Here is a 23577-nt window from a genome sequence, read left to right as displayed (position 1 = left end):
AAATTTTGTTATGGAGGTATAACAAAATTATTTCAGCCAATGAAAATGTGTGTTTCATACAAAATTAAATTATTTGTTTTTACACTGAAGCTATAAATCAATATCTTTTAACTTGCATCTAAAACTCCCATAACAACGTGTTATACAATTTAACACTGTTTCTTGTTCAAAGGTCATATTATAAATCAAGGTCGGGGAAGTGGGGGACACTACACTCCCTGTAACTCCTATGGATACAAGGTCGGGGAAGTGGGGGAGGATTGGAGGGTGTAGGATGATGGAGTGTCATTTTTTGTTTAATATTACCTATTCTCTTTGATATAGCTTCATAAGCATTCAGAGCAAACATGACAGCCTCCTTGAGTTTATCAGGTAAACTTTCGTTTCTCTCTCCTGACTGGGACTCCTGCATGATGTGGTTCTCTAGATCTGTGGTCGTTTTACGGATTCTCTCCACAATCATTTTACACTGCTCCGAGAGCTTGTTCTGTATAGAACAGTTTGGCTGTATGGCGAGTATTCGACTCTGTACAGTTTTGAGGTCTGTAAACATCTGTTTTAATTTCTCTTCTCTCTCCTTCTTTTCTTGTTCTCTATTAATCAGGGAGAAATGGAGACAAAAGTATTTTGAAAATTGAGAAAAATTTTATACATGTAAAGTAGGTAAAAATAAAGTCAAAAGACAAAATCAAGTAAACATTGCCTTCACGATATGTCTCTTCATATAGACAGGCACAGAAACTACAATGCTCACTTTGTCCTGAACTAGTTTTAATCTTATAAATCAGTATTTTCTTAAACAAAATAACAAAGAAAAAGTATTGAAGCTTACTGGATGATTTCTTTCAGTTCAAGATATATTTTCGCCTAAACTAGACAACAAATTGAAATACTATCAAATGATTAACAAACCGGTCAACTTTACATTTTTTTTTTAGATATTATAAAATGTGCTACATTCTACTTACTTTTTCCGTATTTCATCTTGAATCTTATCATGTTTTTGTTCCAACATCTGAAATTTTGTGGAAAAAAGAATTCTTGCATTCAAATATTCAACTGCCCCATGTGGGTTTCGATTTCGCAACCCAGAGGTGGAGGGCCAGTGATAGTGTCGGGGCCCCTTAACCACTCGGCCACCGCGGCCCCTTTACAGTTTTACACAGCCATGAAGTAGATAATCAGTTCTAGTTAAATGTTTGTAAATATATCACAGTCAGTATCTATATGACAAATCCAATACCAGCTGTGATGGATGAAAATCTAATCAATTTTCACATACAAACTTTCCAACCTAAAGAAAATGTTTTGAAAATCATTATATTATTATTAACTAAATGTTAATTCTTTGCAGATGATTTTTACCTGAGCATGTTTCCTGTGGTCTTCCTGCATTTTTAGATATACTTTGGCAGATTCATCTTTCCTGAGAGGAAAAATAGATAACAATAATTAGGCTATATTATCATATTCATAGGAGATGAGCTGACTTCTTTGTGTCATTTTGTCTAGACATGCATAACTTACAACTCTTTGTAGACTAAACACTGTACCAAACCAGTAAATTGATGTGTCTATATCGTACTGTTGGCTGACCATAACTTACAACTCTTTGTAGACTGTGCACTGTACCAAACCAGTAAATTGATGTGTCTATCGTACTGTTGGTTGACCATAACTTACAACTCTTTGTAGACTAAACACTGTACCAAACCAGTAAATTGATGTGTCTATCGTACTGTTGGTTGACCATAACTTACAACTCTTTGTAGACTAAACACTGCACCAAACCAGTAAATTGATGTGTCTATCGTACTGTTGGTTGACCATAACTTACAACTCTTTGTAGACTAAACACTGCACCAAACCAGTAAATTGATGTGTCTATCGTACTGTTGGTTGACCATAACTTACAACTCTTTGTAGACTAAACACTGTACCAAACCAGTAAACTGATGTGTCTATCGTACTGTTGGTTGACCATAACTTACAACTCTTTGTAGACTAAACACTGTACCAAACCAGTAAACTGATGGTAGTCTATCGTACTTGTTGGTTGACCATAACTTACAACTCTTGTAGACTAAACACTGTACCAAACCAGTAAACTGATGTGTCTATCGTACTGTTGGTTGACCATAACTTACAACTCTTTGTAGACTAAACACTGTACCAAACCAGTAAATTGATGTGTCTATCGTACTGTTGGTTGACAATGTAATGTATCCTACACTTATGATTTTTTTTTTTTAAATTGCTTTCTTTTATATTTTCAGAAGTTTTTTACTGTAAACGTGGTTGTTTTTGCAGGGGTTATTTGGCGATTTCGATAAATAAACTATATGTATGGGGGTAATTTTCACGATCAATCCACCTTTATTGGTAGTTAGAGATAACACAAATTGATATCAATGTAATATGCGTGGGTGAAATTTTCGTGATGAAAATAAAATGACCCTGCATATTACATTTTGTAAAAAGTTAATCAATGAAAAAAAAAAACATTGTCTACAAAGATGAGCAACAATTTTTGATATATTATTTATTGTGAAAAATAACAAACAATGGGTGCAGATGATTTTGTCAGTTACAATATCCCTGAGACTTTTTTTTTAATACTTGCCCTTTTTTATGCTGTTGAAGTGTGGTCTCCTGCACCTGTAGAGCCTTAAGGATATTTTTACGCTCCAGATCCTTCAGCTGTTTCTCCGTTTTCTGTTGCAGTTGATTACTATGTGTTTGAAACTCATTTGCCTTTTTTGCCAATGCATCCTAAAAACAAGACAATTTGGTAAATAGCAGACCCCCACTGGATGTGAAAGTATATATGTATTATACGTTTTACAAGGTGAATCCATTCCACAAGTATGAAGTTCCAATGACAAATAGTGTAGAAGGTAGAGTCTGGACAAGATAGTAGTGTAGAAGGTAGAGTCTGGAAAAGATAGTAGTGTAGAAGGTAGAGCCTGGACAAGATAGCAGGATGGACTGAAGGACAGACAGTTGGTGTTTATAGATTATCAGGTAAGGAAGGTGAAAGACGTGGAGATGGGGAGTCAAGGCGCTGGGACTAGATGGGACACGGAAGAGAGGAAGATGACATGGGCAGAGATCTGGAGATATACATAATGGCTGCTACAGTTCATTCTCAGGGCTGTTAATGATGTGCTCCCAACACAGACAAACCTTCACAGATGGGGAATGGTGGGAGATCCCACATGTCATCAATATGGAAATCCAGGAAGTCTGGAACATATCCTTTCTCCTGTGAGATGCATTGGCGCAAGGCCGATACATGTGGACATGACCTGGTGAAAGGCCGACTGGCTCACAAACTGGAGAAGGAAAGAAACGGCATGGAACACAGAGGGGACCAACATTTATCTGATGTCACAGAGAGGGACAGACATCATATCAGAACAGCAAGGAACACCAACCTAGGGATTGTTGGAGGGTCAGAAGACTGGGAAATGCAAGTGGATCTTGGTGGGAAGAAATTAGTTTCCCCTGGAGACAACACCGCGACCAGACAAAGTGTTGTTATCACCCAGCATGAAATAGCTGGTGATGGTGGACTGACTGTCATGGGAGACGAGGTGTGAATCAGCACATGAAGGGAAGAAGCGCAAGTATGCAGAGCTGACAGAGGAGTGTGGCAGAAAAGGCTGGCAGGCATAGAACTTTACTGTGGATGTAGGCTGCAGAGGATTCCCGGGATAACCATGCAGAAGTTCAGAGCCCGGAGGAAGTTCGGAGCCCTCAACATCACAGGAGGGGTATAGAAAACTGCAGTCAGAAAGTTGGGGCAGAGGCAAAGCGGGCATCATGATAGCTGTGTATGAGGAGTGGAGAAAGTAGCTGGACGTCGTAGAGTAGGGACTGTTCACCCCAGCTGACCCACCATCCAGAAAAAGATCCAGGACAGGGATTGAAACCCTCGATGATTGATGGACCTGGCTGATGATGACGACGGTTGAGCAGCGATAGCATATAGTATATATTAAGGTACTAGAAACTGGGTTTACAACTGAACCTAAAATAAGTCAAATACCTTCCAACACTAAAACTGATTTGGAACCAACATGGAAAGTCTTATAAATAGATCTTATGACTGTATATATATATATTGGGAGTGAGGCTATAAGGATTTCCCTTCTATACCACATTAGTTTACTCTTATCTAAAGTGTAAGTAAGTCCTACCTTGACCCTGTTATCATACACATGTTCGTAATCTTTTATAGCCTTCACACTCCTGACGAAGTCCGGGGACACAACCAAGGCAGGCTTTCGTGGTGAGATTTGAAGTTTCTCCAGCTCCAGTGGTCCGGAGTCCTCACCGCTACAGAGATAACAATAGCAATACATTGAGTTCAATACAATACGGATTGTAATTAATAGACTACTTCAGGTGTAATTAGTGACAGTCCTTGAGACAAAGCTTAAGGAGAGAGTCATTTATATTGGTTACACATGCACATAACCAATCCAGTGTTATTTCCTGGTCAATGGGAAATTGCCACATGGGTAAAACAAAAATTGGGAAATATTTGTATATTGCGCAAGGAATTAGGATTTTTTTTTTTTCGGCATATATACATTTTGTATTATAGAAATGGGGAAAAATAACAATTTCAGCATATTTCTAATTCAAAAACTGTTGTAGGATTATATGTATGTAATTAGGGCTTTATTATCAAGCAAGTTTAGTGCTAGATTTTAAATCTTCAAAATAAAATTGGGAATTTGGTTCCTTAATTGGGAAAAATGTCTACCTTTTTCCATTGGGAATGGGCACGCAGTCCGGGGTTGAACATCGACCCCAAATATATAGGCAGGAAAAAACACAGCAGACCCATGTATACTGCATATTAACTTTAAAAGTTAATATGTTACAGAAAAACCTAACAAACTAAATTGAAACCTACAAATCATAAGATTCTTCACTCCTTTCTTGTTTCTCTTCATCTCTCTTTTCTTGTTGTTGCTGTTGTTTTTCTCGTTGATAATTTGGATTTACATATTTGTATTTGGACTCATCATGCAAACGAGATAACTCTGGTGGAGAAGAGCACTCATCTAAAAATTTCTGAAATAGAAAAGAAATAAAGTTGTTATTATAAGTATTTTCCTTAAAATTAAATCTAAATTAGAATCAACTGGCTGATCAGTATATCAAGGAAGGAAGGTGAAAAACAATATCTTTAAATTAAATCAGATAGTTAATTAATGGTCACTTATAAAAGTCTGTTATGATGGTGTGACATGAACAACTGTTCTAGTGATGCTTGGTTGTCGAGAAGACTGTTGCATGCCATCTAGAGCAGTTAGGGTAAAGTGTCTTGCCCAAGGACACAATCACGACCGCACAGACCAGCCTGTTTCTCAGCTTTCCGAGAAACACAAACAAGCACTGATTGGGAGCGTTGAATCACGCTACGTTTACGTCACACCTTGAATCTTCACCTGAGATGACATGGTCAGCACTCTAACCAACTGAGATATTGCGGCCCCCCCACATGAACAGGCTCCATGTTTTAACTTCTGAAACTCTAAATAAAGATATTAACTAAACTTCAGATCTTTTATTTTCATAAAGAAAATATGCAATTTTCAAAAACAAATTTTCTATCTAAATTTTAGTTGTTATAGTACCTGGATATTTAGGTGCCTCTCGACTTGTTTAAATACTTTGATTCATTACTATTTTTGAAAGAAATATACAAAATCCTATTCTTTATTTTCTTCACTTAGCAAAATGTCATCACAATTAATTAGTTAATTTGATAGCCTTTTGTAAAACACACATGCATAAGTAAATAATGACTTCAACCATTCCATTCCCTGAGTTGTTTTTTAACAGATCTAGAGATCCTATAGCTTGTCTTCTAAGAATAAGTAAGTGATAGATAGCTGTATGTTTTGTTGATATAAGATGTGAAAACTGACACTATTATGACTATAAGTTAAGATGTGTCAGGTATATACATGCTAAGTTATAGGGGTAACAGGTTTTTTCTCGCTAAATCCTGTTCACCCCAGGTTGTTCAGCCTTAATTTTTCATTTTTTCTTATTGTCAGGTGGTATATATACATGTACATTTTTGCACAAATCATTAAACAAGTTATTAAACAAACCAAACTTACATTTCACTACAATTTAATGATATGATTTATACTGGGAGACTGTGTATCATCATCAGCTATATCTATACAACATTATACTGTGCTATCGTTTAAGCGCACTTGAATGACGTAACAAATCACGACCGGCAAAAAGCAGCAGATATGTTGAAAAAATTAAGCATTGAACAAAAACTTAAAGATTAAATAACCAAAATAGTTTTGTATTTGTTGATTCGTCTATTGTACATGTGTTGACTTTGTTTAAGAAATGAGCATGATCACCTGTCCTACAATTAGCTAAAACAACATGTACATGTTAGCAGATATCAAAAAAAGAAAACATCCTAACACATTAAATTGATTTTAATGAAAGATTTCGGTATAACTTAAAGCCACTAAGTACATATGAAATGAAAAGAAAATACCAAACAAGATTTCGCCTTAAATTTTAGTTTTAGAGCAAAACAGGATTTAGGGCGAAACGAACCGGAACCGTGATAGAGTTCGGTATAAGTACGATCCAGAGGCACTCGGTTTTGGTATTCTAAGTAACATATATATATATATATATATATGACATCAGTTAAATAACAACCACAACATTTAGTATTCATATATATACATTCTGAATGAACCTTATAAAAATCGGGATTATCAAATTAAGGTTTCAGAATGTATATGAATGCTTAATTCATATTGTGGTTGTTAACTAGTGTCATATATATATACATTACTCCATAGACACTTGTATCTGGTTTAACACACAAGTTGTTAATTTACTATAGATACCACAAAGTCCTTAAGCTTATTTTTATAATTACATGTACACAGAATTCCGAAACCGAGCGCTCGTTGTACGATCCTGGCACTGTATATTTGTTTCTTGGGAAATGAATTTCAATCGATGTATAAAAAGTAAATGTAAATGTTAAATTAGGCGTACATATGCACCTTTGGTTAAACCTGAAAGTTTCCTTTTTGAATTATTGGCCAACACTCAAACTCATGACAAGTAATGTGCTTACCTTCGTCACATGCCGACTTCTATCATAAACAAGACGGCCTTTTGATGTACTTTTGAGGGATACAACAATATCGCTGTTTCCTAAAGTCGACATCTCAGTTTAGTATGATCCTCTCATTGTTTATCAACATAAATATTTCAAGTTCCTAATCAAATCGCGTATGCCATCTTCACTCTCCAGTTACAGTCGGAGTCCCTCGTAATTTTCCTCCTACGTTGGCCGACGGAGACGAGGTGTTCCGACTGTCTCCTACCACCATTTTGGCAGGAAACAACATCATCCTGTAAACGCTTATATCGAAAGGAGAATTACATTACATACATCAAGCGTTCTTGTGACGCAGACTTTTTAAAACGGAACACACGTGAAGTTTGTGAAAGTGAAAGAAGAAAATGGACAGACTGTACAGTAAAGAATTTATAACGGCAGCATGCCTGGGTGTAGGAGTTGGAATCTTTATAGGATGGATCAGCCGTGGAAGAGTCTTGGGAAGGCGGAGATCGTCATCTGGAAATAGTCGAGACATAGATTCTGGCGATGTGAGTACAGTATCTTAATTTGACGTGTGTACCCTATTTTGACGGATAAGTAATACTATACAAAGAATATATATATCATGTATGCATCAATAATATTGTTATTGGCACACCAAGATGTGTTAATTACTGCATTAGCCGGTCCTCATTTGTATGATGTCAATGCATGTTTCATTCAGACATATTTAAATATAAGAGATATTCGGGTAGAGCTGCATTATCTAATTAATGTTTCTAACTCAACAATGCATTAGTTTTAAAAGTTAATCTATTTGTTTCAAATCATTGTAATTTTTGTTTTCAGCTTAGCGATAATAACATGCTGTCAGATACTGGCGAGTACAAATTGATTGTGGTTGTCAGGACAGATTTAAAGATGGGAAAAGGAAAGATAGCTGCACAGGTAAAATAAAATAGTCCTGGCTGATTTGAAGATGTACCAAATGTACAATGTAAATGTACAGTGTATGTCTATTTGACCTACATTTCGACCTTTGACCTACATTTAAAAGGTTTATTGTTCAGGCTTCATTTCCTATCCTACCTTAACCTCTTGCATATTGCCCACACATGCCAAACTATTAGTCTTCGGAATTAATATTTTAGTCAGCAAAGATCCCGCTTCACTACATTGCCCACTATAGTTATCTGCTACAAAATGAATGTAAACATTATCGATGGAATCCTCCGTATATATTTCTACTTTCTAGGTCTACTAGTGAGTAGGCACCTTGTATCAACCCAGGATCTACCCAGGTACTACACCAAATATTCCACACTCATGAACCTTAAGTTAGCTGAATGTGGGTAGCTGTTACACATGAGGTTTTGACAACAGGTACATTACACAAGAAATCAGAGAAATTTCTGTTAAAGTAAAAGGTTTCCTTTTGCAGCAGTGTTTAAGTTGAAGTTTCCTGTCATGTTTATAAACCTCTAATATTATTGGTGTAGGGTTCATCTTGCTTGAATTGGGGCATGGGCTCACTTAAATCATATTTCCCCCAAGGGAGGGGATAAACTTTACTATAGTTGATATAGGGAATCGCATTTCCCCCTAGTGAGGGGATAAACTTTACTATAGTTTTAGTTTATATAGGGAATCACATTTCTCCCTAGGGAGGGGATAAACTTTACTATAGTTGATATAGGGAATCGCATTTGCCCCTTGGGAGGGGATAAACTTTACTATAGTTTTAGTTTATATAGGGAATCACATTTCTCCCTTGGGAGGGGATAAATTTTACTATAGTTTTAGTTTATATAGGGAATCACATTTCTCCCTAGGGAGGGGATAAACTTTACTATAGTTTATATAGGGAATCGCATTTGCCCCTTGGGAGGGGATAAACTTTACTATAGTTTTAGTTTATATAGGGAATCACATTCCCCCCAAGGGAGGGGATAAATTTTACTATAGTTCGTATAGGGAATCACATTTCCCCCTGGGGAGGGGGTAAACTTTACTATGGTTGATATAGGGAATCACATATTTCCCCCTTAGGGAGGGGAGAATCACATTTTGGAGCATTATTTGTCTAATTTGCATTGGAAAAAATTCAAACTTTGACAGAATTATCAGTATGGGATGGCAGTTTGGTGGTATGCACATATCACATATAAGCCTTCCAAGGGCCTGATGATCGAGCTCGAGGTGCATGGCCAAATTGACTAAAATTTCAAAAATCATCTTTTTCAGATCCATATCTGGTAGAATCAAACATTTAGAGGGTGTAAAGATTATAGTAAATTATTATTTATTATGTATACAGAAATAGTACATGTATTGACCATATAAAAATGCTACATCAAAATATCCCTTTATGTCATTGAGGTGATGTTGGGTTTTTGTATTAGTCATCAGGTGTAATCGTTTGACCATATCTATCATTTTAAGCAAAATTGTAAACTTCAATGAAAGTCTGATGAACCTTTAAGGCTCTTGGGCCTCTTGTCTTTCTTTTAACAGGTTGCACATGCTGCAGTCCATGCATACAACTCCTGTGCTAAACGCCAACCTGATATGTTGAAGGAGTGGAAATATTCTGGTCAGCCAAAAATCGTCGTTAAAATAGACAGTGAGGCATCACTGTAAGTATAAGGAACTGTCAAAACAAAAAAGAGTAGATATGTCAATGATTTAGGAAAACTCCATAGTCAATAAAGATGATTGGATTTACACTAAATATATCAATTATGGTCCACCAATGATGCTCTGAAATTATAATATGACAAACTGATCATGAGGATGCAACAGTTACCTTTGCTCCCTAGTGATGTCATGGTAAAGTGTTGGTGTAACTACTATTCCAATCGTTTCCAGTTTGAAGAGTGATTGGAAGTTGAAATGGAGTGCTACTGGGCTGTCTCTGTGTTGTCTAATTGGTGCGGAGGTGTGGTCTACAACTCTGTGTTGTCTAATTGGTGTGGAGGTGTGGTCTACAACTCTGTGTTGTCTAATTGGGGATGATCTTCAACTCAGTGTTGTCTAATTGGTGTGGAGGTGTGGTCTACAACTCAGTGTTGTCTAATTGGTGCGGAGGTGTGGTCTACAACTCTAGGTTGTCTAATTTATAATTGATGCAGATCTTAAAAGAAATGGAATCTAAGTTCATGTTTAATTCCCCCACTGTATTATGCATTCGGAGCAGTAGATCAGGTTAACATGGATTTGGATAATTAAGCGACCCCGTATCAGCATATGCACAGATTAATTTATGACAGTATTTGCTGATTTAGCGATTGCAATGTAGATGGCGCAATTGCATTATTGCAACTGACATAAGCTTATGGTAAAAGACTCTTTGGCTGTTTTCCGGTGTAGGCTCTCTATTAGAACAATATGCCAATATATAAAGTATATATAGCTGTATCGTGATCATGCTTAATAAGCGGAGTCAATCGTCTTCTTAGAGTGCCATAGCTTCATGAAAAGCTGGTCCGTTTTGGTGTTTTACTATGAGGACACCGGTTGTCACTAATTTTGCATTTCAAGACACCAGTAGGGACCTGGGTGTGAGAGACTGATGATTGGTGATGTCTGTGTTGTGTAGGGAGTCATGTTGTCCACTTAGTATATAATACCTGGCCGGTTTCGTTATTAAGTCATAACTCATCAGAGGTCTCTTCCTTAGCCATTCCATCTCCCAGTAATATGAAAATATCTTTTCCTTTACAATTAAGTTACAATTTTTTTTGTGTCCACTGACAGGTTGGCTGTGGCTTCAAAGGCAAGATCTGTTGGGCTGAATGCAAGTGTGATACGAGACGCAGGAAGGACACAGATACCAGGAGGGTCGGTCACTGTCTGTGGTGTAGGTCCAGGTAAGAATCAGGTCATTCTCTGTCGAGTAGGTCAAGGTAAGCATTGGGTCATTCTCTGTCGTGTAAGTCAAGGTAAGAATCGGGTCATTCTCTGTGGTGTAGGTCGAGGTAAGAATCGGGTCATTCTCTGTCGAGTAGGTCCAGGTAAGAATCGGGTCATTCTCTGTTGATTAGGTCAAGGTAAGAACCGGGTCATTCTCTGTCGAGTAGGTCCAGGTAGGAATCGGTTCATTCTCTGTCAAGTAGGTCAAGGTTTAAGAATCGATTCATTCTCTGTTGAGAAGGTCAAGTTTAGAATCGGGTCATTCTCTGTTGAGTAGGTCAAGGTAAGAATCGAATCATTCTCTGTCGTGTAAGTCAAGGTTAGAATCGGGTCATTCTCTGTCGATTAGGTCCAGGTAAGAATTGGGTCATTCTCCGTCGTGTAAGTCAAGGTTAGAATTGGGTCATTCTCTGTTGATTAGGTCAAGGTAAGAATTGGGTCATTCTCTGTCGTGTAAGTCAAGGTTAGAATTGGGTCATTCTCTGTCGTGTAAGTCAAGGTTAGAATCGGGTCATTCTCTGTCGTGTAAGTCAAGGTTAAAATTGGGTCATTCTCTGTTGATTAGGTCAAGGTAAGAATTGGGTCATTCTCTGTCGAGTAGGTCCAGGTAGGAATCGGTTCATTCTCTGTCGTGTAAGTCAAGGTTAGAATCAGGTCATTCTCTGTCGTGTAAGTCAAGGTTAGAATCGGGTCATTCTCTGTCGATTAGGTCAAGGTTAGAATTGGGTCATTCTCAGTCGTGTAAGTCAAGGTTAGAATCGGGTCATTCTCTGTCGTGTAAGTCAAGGTTAAAATTGGGTCATTCTCTGTTGATTAGGTCAAGGTAAGAATTGGGTCATTCTCTGTCGTGTAAGTCAAGGTTAAAATTGGGTCATTCTCTGTCGTGTAAGTCAAGGTAAGAATCGGGTCATTCTCTGTCGTGTAAGTCAAGGTTAGAATTGGGTCATTCTCTGTCGTGTAAGTCAAGGTTAGAATCGGGTCATTCTCTGTCGTGTAAGTCAAGGTTAGAATCGGGTCATTCTCTGTCGATTAGGTCCAGGTAAGATTTGGGTCATTCTCTGTCGTGTAAGTCAAGGTTAAAATTGGGTCATTCTCTGTCGTGTAAGTCAAGGTTAGAATTGAGTCATTCTCTGTTGATTAGGCAGGGATCAATCTAGGGTTTAGGGGAATATACCCTTTTCTGTATTCAGGGGAAAATAGCTGGGGTTCCAATGCAAGGGGCCACAGACTGAAAATGATTTTAAGCATTCCAAGACTATTTAGATTGGCTCTACTGACAGCTTTCAAGCGTGTGAGATTCTTTTTAAAAAACAGAAAATAAACACAGTAAATATTTCTTCCAGGGGGTTTACTTGTTTCACTGGGACACTATTGCATATATGTCTACATATTCTGTATTCATATTAAAGATCAAGCCTAGCTTCTCTCTTTCTTATTTTTGAATATGTCCACCATTTTTTCCAAATCATATTTGGAAAATTCCTCTTTTTTTCCCTCGGAACATATCCTCATCAGTGCATCAAGTGACCCTGACCAAGACAATTCCTTCGTTTGAAAGTCCACTGCCGGCCTGGTTGTCATTTGTGTCCGTCCTTGGTTTCTTGCTGAACAAATCTTTTAGTTTCTTTGTTCCCAATGCATCCCTTTTGGAAAGCTTTTTCACGTAGAATCGGTCTTTGTGAGACATAATTGTAAACGTAAACAGTGTTAAGAATTGTTATCATGCCACCGGAAGCATGTGTAGTCGATTACTAGTCTCGTTCAATGCAACCAGACGCTTGCTGATAGTACACGGAAAATGTGACGTGTCAAGCGCCTGATTGAACGAGACAAGAACAAGATTTAATATTCGCCTCGATAATTATTTCTTGCAAAACAAAACAAAACGATCGCGGAGAAAACATCAAAAAGTAATCTATTATGAAGTAGGGGAAATTGTATGAGAAAACAGTATTTTCCAGGTAGAAATAGGGGAAATATCTAAGTTCCAAGGGGAATATTCTGCAGAAGAGGAATTTTATCACCGAGGGGAAACTACCGAATACCGGTAGTAAAACGGCCCTAGATTGATCCCTGTTAGGTCAAGGTAAGAATTGGGTCATTCTCTGTCGTGTAAGTCAAGGTTAGAATTGGGTCATTCTCTGTCGTGTAAGTCAAGGTAAGAATTGGGTCATTCTCTGTTGATTAGGTCAAGGTAAGAATTGGGTCATTCTCCGTCGTGTAAGTCAAGGTTAGAATTGGGTCATTCTCCGTCGTGTAAGTCAAGGTTAGAATCGGGTCATTCTCTGTCGAGTAGGTCCAGGTAAGAATTGGGTCATTCTCTGTCGTGTAAGTCAAGGTTAGAATTGGGTCATTCTCTGTCGTGTAAGTCAAGGTTAGAATTGGGTCATTCTCTGTCGAGTAGGTCAAGGTTAGAATTGGGTCATTCTCTGTCGAGTAGGTCAAGGTTAGAATCGGGTCATTCTCTGTCGAGTAGGTCCAGGTAGGAATTGGTTCATTCTCTGTCGAGTAGGTCCAGGTAGGAATCGGTTCATTCTCTGTCGAGTAGGTCCAGGTAGGAATCGGTTCATTCTCTGTCGAGTAGGTCCAGGTAGGAATCGGTTCATTCTCTGTCGAGTAGGTCAAGGTTTAAGAATCGGTTCATTCTCTGTTGAGAAGGTCAATGTAAGAATTGGGTCATTCTGTCGAGTAAGTTCAGGTAAGAAACAGGTCATTCACTTTTTATTAGGTTCAGGTAAGAATTGGGTCATTCTGTTGAGTAGTTCTAAGTAAGAATCGGGTCATTTGCTGTAGAGTAGGTCAAAGTAAGAATTTGGTCGTTTGCTGTAGAGTAGGTCAAAGTAAGAATTGGGTCGTTTGCTGTAGAGTAGGTCAAGGTAAGAATTGGGTCGTTTGATGTAGAGTAGGTCAAGGTAAGAATTGGGTCGTTTGCTGTAGAGTAGGTCATAGTAAGAATTGGGTCATTTGCTGCAGAGTAGGTCAAGGTAAGAATTGGGTCGTTTGCTGTAGAGTAGGTCATAGTAAGAATTGGGTCGTTTGCTGTAGAGTAGGTCAAGGTAAGAATTGGGTCATTTGCTGTAGAGTAGGTCAAGGTAAGAATTGGGTCGTTTGATGTAGAGTAGGTCAAGGTAAGAATTGGGTCATTTGATGTAGAGTAGGTCAAAGTAAGAATTGGGTCATTTGATGTAGAGTAGGTCAAGGTAAGAATTGGGTCATTTGATGTAGAGTAGGTCAAGGTAAGAATTGGGTCGTTTGATGTAGAGTAGGTCAAAGTAAGAATTGGGTCGTTTGCTGTAGAGTAGGTCAAGGTAAGAATTGGGTCATTTGCTGTAGAGTAGGTCAAGGTAAGAATTGGGTCATTTGCTGCAGAGTAGGTCAAGGTAAAATTTATCAGTCACTGTCTGTGGAGTAGGTGTAGTTAAGACTCTGGTTTTCTGTGAGCATCATCATCATCATCATCATCATCAGCTGTATCAGTTGAACTGACATCATGGATTGGTGGGGCTATGTAATTATACACCTGCTTCATCCATCAACTTTATTCTTTAAAATGTCTCATTGGGGAAACAGATGCAAATCTTCAAAATCTTTCTTCTGTATCAAAGGATCCCAGATTTTGAATAGACTTAGTCTGGAGCAAAAGCAGAAATTCACCCAAATTTCTCTAATTTTTGTGTCATTGGATTGGTAACTGAAACAGGACATCTGCTTTATTGTGTTTTCGTTAATTTCAGGGCCCAATGACCTGGTGAGCTCTGTGACGGGACATCTGAAATTATTATGATGATGGATGTTATATATAACCACAGACTTCCAATAGACTATCTTAGGTTATGGATATTATTACAACTCAGGAGAGATTTCACAGATAACATCAATAGTGTATGTTGTAGCACTGCCTGTGGTGAAGCCATTAAAGTCGGACATATTTTATCTCATACTACGATAACAAAGTGAGAGGTGCGTCAGCCATCTTATTTAACACAAATTAATTATCAATAAACTCTAAGAATTTTTAGGAATTTCCATCAGTAATTCTTTACAATATGAATTTTCATTTCCAATAGTTTATAGATTTTATTTTATTTTTCTTGTATACATAAACTATGGACTTTAGCAGGTTTCAGAATGTGAGTGATAAATATGTTTATACCTGTAGGTATTATTACAAATCTGTCTTTAACATTTCCTAAAATGTTCAGGTTGAAGATTAATAAGTACACATTTTGAAATGTGTATGTTCCATTTACATACTATACTCCAACATATATACTTGAATGGTGACATCCGATATCAAGATTTTATCGATATTATGAAGCTAAATCTTGTTATTTTTGTTTATCAATTTTACCATAATTGGTCCGAAATGTAATACCCAGGTGTTTTGAGACAAGTATTGAGAGAGATTTGGTTGGGTTTTACCTTCGATAATTTGTACATTAGTTTTATCATTCTTAAAGTAAGTGAGCTATGCTGCTATCTATATATGGCCAGCACTTGCACTTGTTGTGTGTGTGTAAGTTTATCTGTGGGGTGCCTGGTTCGGTCCTGTTATACAATAGTGTTGTTTTGTGATGTTTTGTGACTATACTGCTGTCTAGACATGGCCAGCACTTCTCGTGTGTTAGTTTATCTATGTGGGGTGCCAGGTTTATAAAACAGTCCTGTTATACAAATGTTGTTTTGTGATGTTGTGTAACTATGGTGCTCTATAAATACCTTGTAAATTATTTTGAGCATTTAGTTAGGATTTACATGTTGTATGTATGAGTATCTGTTTATGAATGAATGAATGGAATGATAGAACATGTACAAGCTAAGAAAGTAAATAAATTATAAAAGGTTTACATTTTTTTTTAAATTTTTTTATTTCTTCTGGAACAATGCCCCAGGTGAACTGACTTTGCTTTGTCAGTCGTCCATTCGTTACTTAATTGTCACCGTCACCTTCCAATCTTCATATCATATGTTTCGATTAACCTATGATTATTGGGAGTTTTGATAAACTGACACTTTTTTTTAATTTTCCAACCCTTTTTATCTACAGAAGTTAATGATATTAATGCCAACATTGTGTCAGAAAAAAAAGTCCTGGTGCTTAACACAAGACTATCAGGAAATAATGTTTTATTACAGCTCCAGAATTAATGTAGTTTTCATGCAGTTATAAAATCAACTGTTATAATATAATTATCAATTATCTACCTCGTTAGTCCCCTACTGGTGAAAACTGGGGGACTATAGGTTTCCTCTCTTTCCGTCTTGTATGTATGTAATGTCAAAGTATGTCAGCGCTCTGGTACGTGACTTCATTCCGTGAGTGATTTTGATCAAAATTCACACAATGATAAAGGACCATAATACCCCTGGCAAGTTAAGAGTTTCAGGGTTTTTGGTTCAAAGTCTTATTTGCTTGTTGTTTTTAAGTTGCTTATCAAAATCCTTTCAGTTTTCTATATGAAGAAAAAGAAAAGAAAATATGCATTCTTTGATAATATTTATTAAAACAAATATATAAAAACAACATTTCTTAATATATAACATACATGATAATTTGTTAATGAGTAATGACATTTTTAACATCTAGTGGCATGTTTTACCAAAAAACGGAAGCTTTGCACAAGGGTTTTCTGGTGCCACTTTAGAATCCGTTAATCCCTTCAACACAATTTTGATGTTCCTATCCCTGGCCATCTGTGTCAGGGTTTCTGTTCCTCCCGCGGTCACTATGTGATCGTAAATATCCAAGTGTTCAAGTTTCGGACAATTCTGTACCAGGTTTATAATGGCACTTTCCGATATTGTTTTTATCCAGGAGAGGTTGAGCTCTTTTAAATTTTTGGATGAACGGCATAAAGCATTCATGGATCGGTCAGTTAAATGTTTGCAAGCACACAGGTTTAGAGATTCCAAATGAGGGAGTTTCTGAAATGAAAGTAGAATAATGAGTGTCATTCTAACCCATCAAAACTAAACAGTCTTAAGTATGTACAGGTATATTATTAAGTTACTTTTACTTTGCATCTTACGCACGTTATTATTCTTATATTGTTAGTTATACCTGGGATAAGACATACTTGAAATGCCCCTGGCTTGATTTGAATATATCAACATTAGATAATTTAAACAGACATTTTTCTGCTAGATTGTAGATTATTTTTCTTCATGACACATTTTTAGATTAATTTTCTTCATGACGCATTTAAACTTAACATGTTTTAAAATAGTTGGAAGGTATTAAGATTACCAGATATAACATCCGTAAATGTGTTTGTACCATCGGTCAACAACCGTGTGTGATGAGAGCTTACCTTGACTAGCTGCTCCATCAGATTGTCCGTCATCAGGTACCCACAATCCTTGAGGCTGAGGATACGGAGATGCGGGCATGATTTACAAACATTTCGTAAAGTTCCTTCAGTGAGGTATATATTGTCGAGGTTAAGATGTTGTAGGGTTGGAACAAGTAGTTGTCGAAATGCCGTACTGTTAAGCTTCTTTTTTTTCTTCAGTCTGTGAATCATGTTACTGTGGAAAAAAGTCATTCATCATCATAAATCATTATTTTGGTTTTCATTATAAGGAAAATTTATCATAAAATCCCTCATGATATACTTTATAATACTTGTAAAATGCTGTATTATAATATTGATATACAAATAACTATCTTGATTAATAGTTACAGTACTGTACTTGATAAAAAGATTTAGGAGTGGAGTGAATTGTATTTCATTTAGTTGGTTCTTTCATTGTTTAATTTTTGAATGAATCTCTTTCTGTTTAACATGTACGATACAGTCTGTAAATACGAGACATTACCAAACAAGACCGTAAATCACTTACTTAATTAGATACTCATCTGGAAAGTCCTCCAGGTCAAACAACTCCAGATTATCAGACACATATTCCAAACAGGTGGACAGTAATGTTGTCACGCTGGTACCACTGTGGAAAGGGTTCTGCAAAATAATGATTGATTTAACAGAACAATTACAGCAATATATAAATTACACTGATCATTATTGATTATTTGCGAGTCCTGGTAATAATATAACCTTGGGCATACAGAGAAGTTATGTATGTCAATTGTAAAATTATACTGCAGCTGTCTGAAGATTTTAAGGGCTTATTTCTGATAAAGTCTGTCCTATAATGTATAAATGGCACTTTTTAATTCTTTTTATTCTTAACTATGATATATTTACTAGTAAACTTACCACTTCGAAGTTCACACAGAAACAAGCTCTGACTAGGGTCTTGGCGTTTTCCTCCTTGCGCTCAAACCGCTTTGCCCCTCTGTTGGAGAGCGAGGTGTCCACTTCTTCCAGGACCTCCTCCTTGGTATTGTGCCTCATCAGATTGAGACTGACCAACTGGTCAATATCTACATATCCTATAAAATGTAGAAACAGTCGGGTATAACTCCAACCATTAGGACTTATAACTTAGAATAAGCTACACTAGTTCTGTACTTTCTTAACTGATGCTCTACTGCATGAATCCTAAGTTGATATGGACATCTATACTATGTGTTAGCAGAACTGGACTGGACTGAAAGCCAGTCATGACCAGGTAGCTCAAATTGCTAGTGTCTGCCTAGAGTTTGGAAGTCCTAGGTTTGAGTCCGTATCTTTTCATTGAATTTCCCCTCTTCTATTACAATGTACATTACATTTTGACACCCAGTGGAATCTACGAAATGTGTCGGGGGCCAGAGTAAACTCGGAATAATACAACTGTAGATGACTATAAACATGTACGTACCTCCTTCGTACACGTCTAGACCCTCCTTCATAGCTCCATAACGTAGAAGATAACATAGTCGTTTAGCCAAACGCGAGTCCTCCTCTACTCCTTCCGAGCTCATCTTCTGTCTCTCTCTTTTTGCTGACTTCGACATGTATTTAAATTTAAACAATGTTCTTAAATAGAATTCAAGAAACAGTAATCATTACTTTCAGCTGTTTGTTAATTTTGTGGTAAAAATGATATGACACTTCACATATATACTCCTGGATTTCACCACCAGTACACCATCACCGGTACCGGAAGTGTCCCTTATTGAAATCAAATGTAATTTTGATCTATGTTGTGCAATATAGGCCAGCTGACACGCATACATCCATAGAACAACTAAGGGTGCCATTAACTAGTTAAAGAATCAATATGCATCAGTTTGTCTTACTTTCAACGTTCTTTACCGCGACGATAAAACAAACAATCGTCTGACAGCTACCCGCAGTATTTTTGTTTACATATCGAAGGAAGAGATAAAGGAAGGGCGATAACTCCAATCGACTTCAATTTTATGATTGCGCAATCAATGTAGGCCTAAACAAGATACAAGATTTTCTAAACAAATATTTCAATTTCAATACATGTATAAAAGAATAAAGAAAAAAAAACATTAGGCGCATTAAAACTTCATCAGCTTCAACACAAGGATGCCGAAAACTAAAAAAAGGCATTGTCTCATTTGTAGATATAGTTCAGTTACATTTTGTAAGTCAAGTTCAGTTTTCAGATTCCTCCGATTATTTGGCAGACACCCAAGTGGTCCTTGGTGGATTGTTTGGATTGGCGAGGTCACAGGGACAAGTGTTGTCTTGTATGCTTACCTAAGAAGTTCTCGTCATTGTAAACACTATACATGTTGTGTACGTAAGGGGTTAAGATTCAAATATTCCCGCGGTTCGCAGTAGAAGCGGGAATAATTTGTCTCGTGCGGCACTATTGCATTTACCGCGCGAGCGGTCGTACAGGTATGGTCACGTGGTTAGAGGCCGGCGATAGCCGCGTAGGGCACTGACGTGTCATTTCTAGCCGCCCAGCAGGACGCGCGGTACTACTATATTATTAGAATGGATAAGTCCGGAACTGAAGCGTATTTATCAGAGAGGATCAAGGATGCTGTGGTCAGCTCTCAGAATCAAGTGCTTTCTCATTTGGACACGCTCTTAAGCAGTAAGCTAGAGGAGTTTGAATCACGCATTAGTTCTAAATCTGAGGAGCAAATTTCTGTGCTTAAAAGCACTTTTGAAATCACGGACGTTCATAAATTTTCCAAGAAGAGCTGTGAGGACCAATTTAAATTCAATGTCAAGCTCAAGGCCAAGCTGACGGAGGCCGAGCATGCCACACAGCTCGGGACAGGGTGCGCCGCTGCGAAAATTTCGCAAGGTATGGCCATGTTAGACTACCGTCAGAAGCTAATTAAATTGGCGGACACTTCTGAGGCTGGATGGAAGGCCGTGGACGAGTACATAGCCAACCCTATCGCCTCTGATTCTGAGGACGAAAAGAAGATGGAAAGGGCTACCTCCAAGGCCAACAGAAAAATTAAGGCCGCCAAAGTAAAGACGGGCAAGAGTGCGAGGGGCAAATTTTCTCCATATCCTCGCAGTTTGGCCGGGAACACGCTCATGGGCAATACGACGACGTTATCCAACCCGGACGACCGGGCGAGTTGGAGGTCTCAGCGCCCCGGCTTATGTCACCGATGTGGGAAGCCGGGTCATTGGCGTCTGGAGTGTCCAGGAGTGTCCGGCGCAGCGCCAGCATTGAACGGAAATAAGTTAAGTACATTTTTGTTTCTTAACCACGTTCGCTCGGTCATTTCTGATAATGTTGTAAATGTCACAATGTCATTGTCAGATACTGGTAAGTCGCATGTCGGCGTTATGGGTGAATGCGTCGAAAGGTCAGTTGATCAGGTCAAATTACCTGTATCTCCAGTAGGTAGGTTGAGAAGCAGGTTGGGGTTTTGGCGGGAGAAAGGCGTTTTAGTCATTGTGTCGGACGGTTATAAACTTCCGTTCCGACGTATTCCCATAATGGTTGAACTGCCGAACAATAAGTCTGCTAGGGATGATCCCGTATTCGTTGAGAAAGAAATAGAAAAGTTGTTAAATATAGGGTGCGTTTCAGTAGTAGCCACGCCCCCGCACGTGGTCAACCCGCTGACTGTCGCCTATAGTAAAACAGGTAAGCCACGCCTCGTGTTGGACTGTCGACACATCAATCAACACCTGCACTCATTCAAATTTAAATATGAGGACGCCAAGACGGCACGTGACATGTTCACGCAAGGTGAGTTTTTGTTTACATTCGACCTAAAGTCCGCCTACCATCACGTGGAGATATTTCCGGACCACAGGACTTATCTGGGTTTTAGCTGGAAGTCTCACGGCGAGACAAAATATTACGTATTTAACGTACTGCCTTTTGGTCTAGCTACGGCCGGCTACGTTTTTAGCAAGGTATTGCGGGAGGTTGTTAAGCATGTACGTTCATTGGGTAGCAAGTTAATCATGTACCTCGATGACGGTATTGGAGGTCACGAGGATTTGGAGAGCGCTAACGAGCTTAGCAGGTATGTACAGGGCGTATTAGGCAAATACGGTTTTTTGGTAGCAGACGAAAAATGTCAATGGGCGCGTCGCAGTTTGTGACGTGGCTCGGTTGCACGTGGTCTATGGCTGATGGTTTGGTCCGAGCGACAGACTCTCGGGTGGAAAGTTTGTATAGAATGTTAGCACACGCAATAACACTCGTGGAACAACGCGGTCTGCTGTTATTGACAGTCAGGTACGTAGCGAGCATGGTAGGAAAGATAATTTCCATGCAGAATGTGGTCGGTCCCATAGCTAGATTACGTACACGTGAGATGTACAAGTGTGTGATGTCAAGGTCAGGCTGGAACGCCCAGGTAATGATTTCTGACAGTGCTTTGGCTGAAATAAAGTACTGGTTAGTAAATGTACACAGATTGAATGAAATTAGTTCGAAGCTGAAGGAAAGTAGGGTTTGCACTAGTATGGTGTGTACTGATGCGTCTGGCATTGGTTACGGTGGGTTTGTGTCCCCCGATGTTTGTTGGCCTTTTGAGGCTTGTGAGTTTGTTGATGACAAACCGGTCATGCTTGAAGGCATGTGCACGCGCGCACAGGTGGTACGCGCACGGACAGGTTCCGTTACGGTTAACGGTAAGTCTACTGCTAGCATTCCTAGCGTTGCTGATCTGGTTTGTGTTAGTAATGTGGTCGGCACATGGGATGCCAATGAGATGTCACATTGCTCTACATGGAGAGAGTTGGAGGCAGCTAAGCGTGTACTGTATACCGTGTCGGATGAGGTTAAAGGTAAAAACGTCAAGTTGCTTATGGACAATAAAAACGCATGTTCCATTGTGAATGTCGGTAGCAGCAAGGTAGATCTACAGGATATCGCACATGAGTTGCATGGTTTTTGTTCCAATGCAGGTATCAACTTGAGTACTCAATGGGTTCCTAGATCATTTAATAGTACTGCTGATTATCTTAGCAGGTGTACAGATTGTGATGACTGGTGTGTGCAAGGTTGGGTTTTCGAGTTTTGTCGGGCGCAGTGGGGGACTTACGAGGTCGACAGGTTCGCTACTGATTACAACGCGAAGTGTTCGCGTTTCAATTCCAGGTGGTGGTGCCTGGGTACGGAGGCTATAGATGCATTTACAGTATCGTGGTCGGGGTCTAACAATTGGTTGGTGCCTCCACCAAGGTTGGTGTGCGACACTGTTCACAAGATGAAGTCGGATTCTTCATACGGTACTTTGATTGTACCGGAATGGAGGTCTGCGCCATTTCGGCCATTGCTTTTGAATTCTCATGAGCATTTGGAAAGTTTTGTTAAGGACTATCGACGTCTCGGACGTAAGGATGTTACCTTTATGGGGAGGGGAAACAACGGTTGTTTTGGGGAGTCGTTTTTGGCATTTGACATGCTTGCATTACGCATTGATTTTAGAACATAAATACCAAGCATTTTTGCTCATTGTATTTACAGGCTTAGGACTAAGTGATACACTCAATGACGTCATGCGGACTTCCGGGATAGAGCTGGGATCTTCCATGTTTTACTGTTCTGAGGGGCTTGCTGAGCGGTTAGTGTGTAGCAGAAGCGACAATACTAATAAAAAATACCAAGGAAGTTTTAAGAGGTGGCAGATTTTCATTTCGTCACATGGATTCTCCGCTTTACCGGCGAGTCCAGTTCACGTCGTGTTATACCTGAATCAGCTTTTGAACTCCGGGGCATCTTATTCTGTCGTGTCAGCTGGAGTGTATGCCATAAAATGGGCACATAGCTTGCATGGGTTCCCTGATCCTACCACGAACACTTTGGTCCAAAACCTACTCGAGGCTTCAAAACGTTTAGCCAAAAAGCCGGTGTGCAAGAAGGAGCCAGTGGCAGTTGATATTTTGATAGCTTTGTGTGACATTTTCCGCGGCTCGGACGATTTACTTGTTATTAGAGACTTGGCTATGATTTTGGTATGTTTTTCTGGGTTTTTTAAGATTTAGTGAACTAAGCAGTTTACGCTGCGCAGATCTAAACATTTTTGATAACTATTTTAGGCTGTTTATAAGAAAGAGCAAAACTGATCAATATCACCATGGGAATGAAGTGGTTATCAATGAAGGTCGTACTTCCGCTTGTCCGCTCGCTATGATAGTGAGATATGTAGCTGTAGGTAATGTCAATCT

The 23577-nt window shown here is 38.6% G+C and overlaps 3 protein-coding genes across 4 annotated transcripts in view; 1 reads left to right on the top strand and 2 right to left on the bottom strand.

Annotated features, from left to right (window-relative positions):
- Positions 1-7367, bottom strand: part of LOC117333617 (nucleoporin GLE1-like) — a 31938-nt gene extending 24571 nt beyond the window's left edge. Inside the window, exons 1-7 of one of the 2 annotated variants that reach the window (XM_033892999.1) lie at positions 7151-7367; positions 4928-5088; positions 4203-4341; positions 2624-2772; positions 1366-1426; positions 969-1015; positions 307-593 (exon numbers count right to left, since the gene is read on the bottom strand). In XM_033892999.1, the coding sequence (XP_033748890.1) occupies positions 307-593; positions 969-1015; positions 1366-1426; positions 2624-2772; positions 4203-4341; positions 4928-5088; positions 7151-7243 (937 nt within the window). In that variant the 5' untranslated portion in view covers positions 7244-7367. The remainder of the gene's footprint in view (positions 1-306; positions 594-968; positions 1016-1365; positions 1427-2623; positions 2773-4202; positions 4342-4927; positions 5089-7150) is intronic. The other variant, XM_033892998.1, reaches the window with a different exon arrangement.
- A 128-nt stretch (positions 7368-7495) lies between these two features.
- LOC117333619 (peptidyl-tRNA hydrolase 2, mitochondrial-like) lies at positions 7496-15898 on the top strand. Its single transcript, XM_033893002.1, has 5 exons — positions 7496-7689; positions 7991-8089; positions 9656-9777; positions 10898-11010; positions 14788-15898. Exons 1-5 carry the CDS (start codon positions 7543-7545, stop codon positions 14835-14837), a joined length of 531 nt encoding a protein of 176 aa, XP_033748893.1. The 5' UTR covers positions 7496-7542; the 3' UTR covers positions 14838-15898.
- A 639-nt stretch (positions 15899-16537) lies between these two features.
- LOC117333618 lies at positions 16538-19366 on the bottom strand. The gene is made up of 5 exons (XM_033893000.1): positions 18818-19366; positions 18271-18446; positions 17897-18012; positions 17365-17581; positions 16538-16978 (listed from the first exon to the last, which is right to left on the bottom strand). Exons 1-5 carry the CDS (start codon positions 18951-18953, stop codon positions 16637-16639), a joined length of 987 nt encoding a protein of 328 aa, XP_033748891.1. The 5' UTR covers positions 18954-19366; the 3' UTR covers positions 16538-16636.
- Positions 19367-23577: the final 4211 nt, after the last annotated feature.

The sequence above is a fragment of the Pecten maximus genome, chromosome 8 (genome assembly GCF_902652985.1).
Source record: "Pecten maximus chromosome 8, xPecMax1.1, whole genome shotgun sequence".
Lineage (NCBI taxonomy): Eukaryota > Metazoa > Mollusca > Bivalvia > Pectinida > Pectinidae > Pecten > Pecten maximus.
This window is presented reverse-complemented; position numbering and strand designations above follow the sequence as displayed.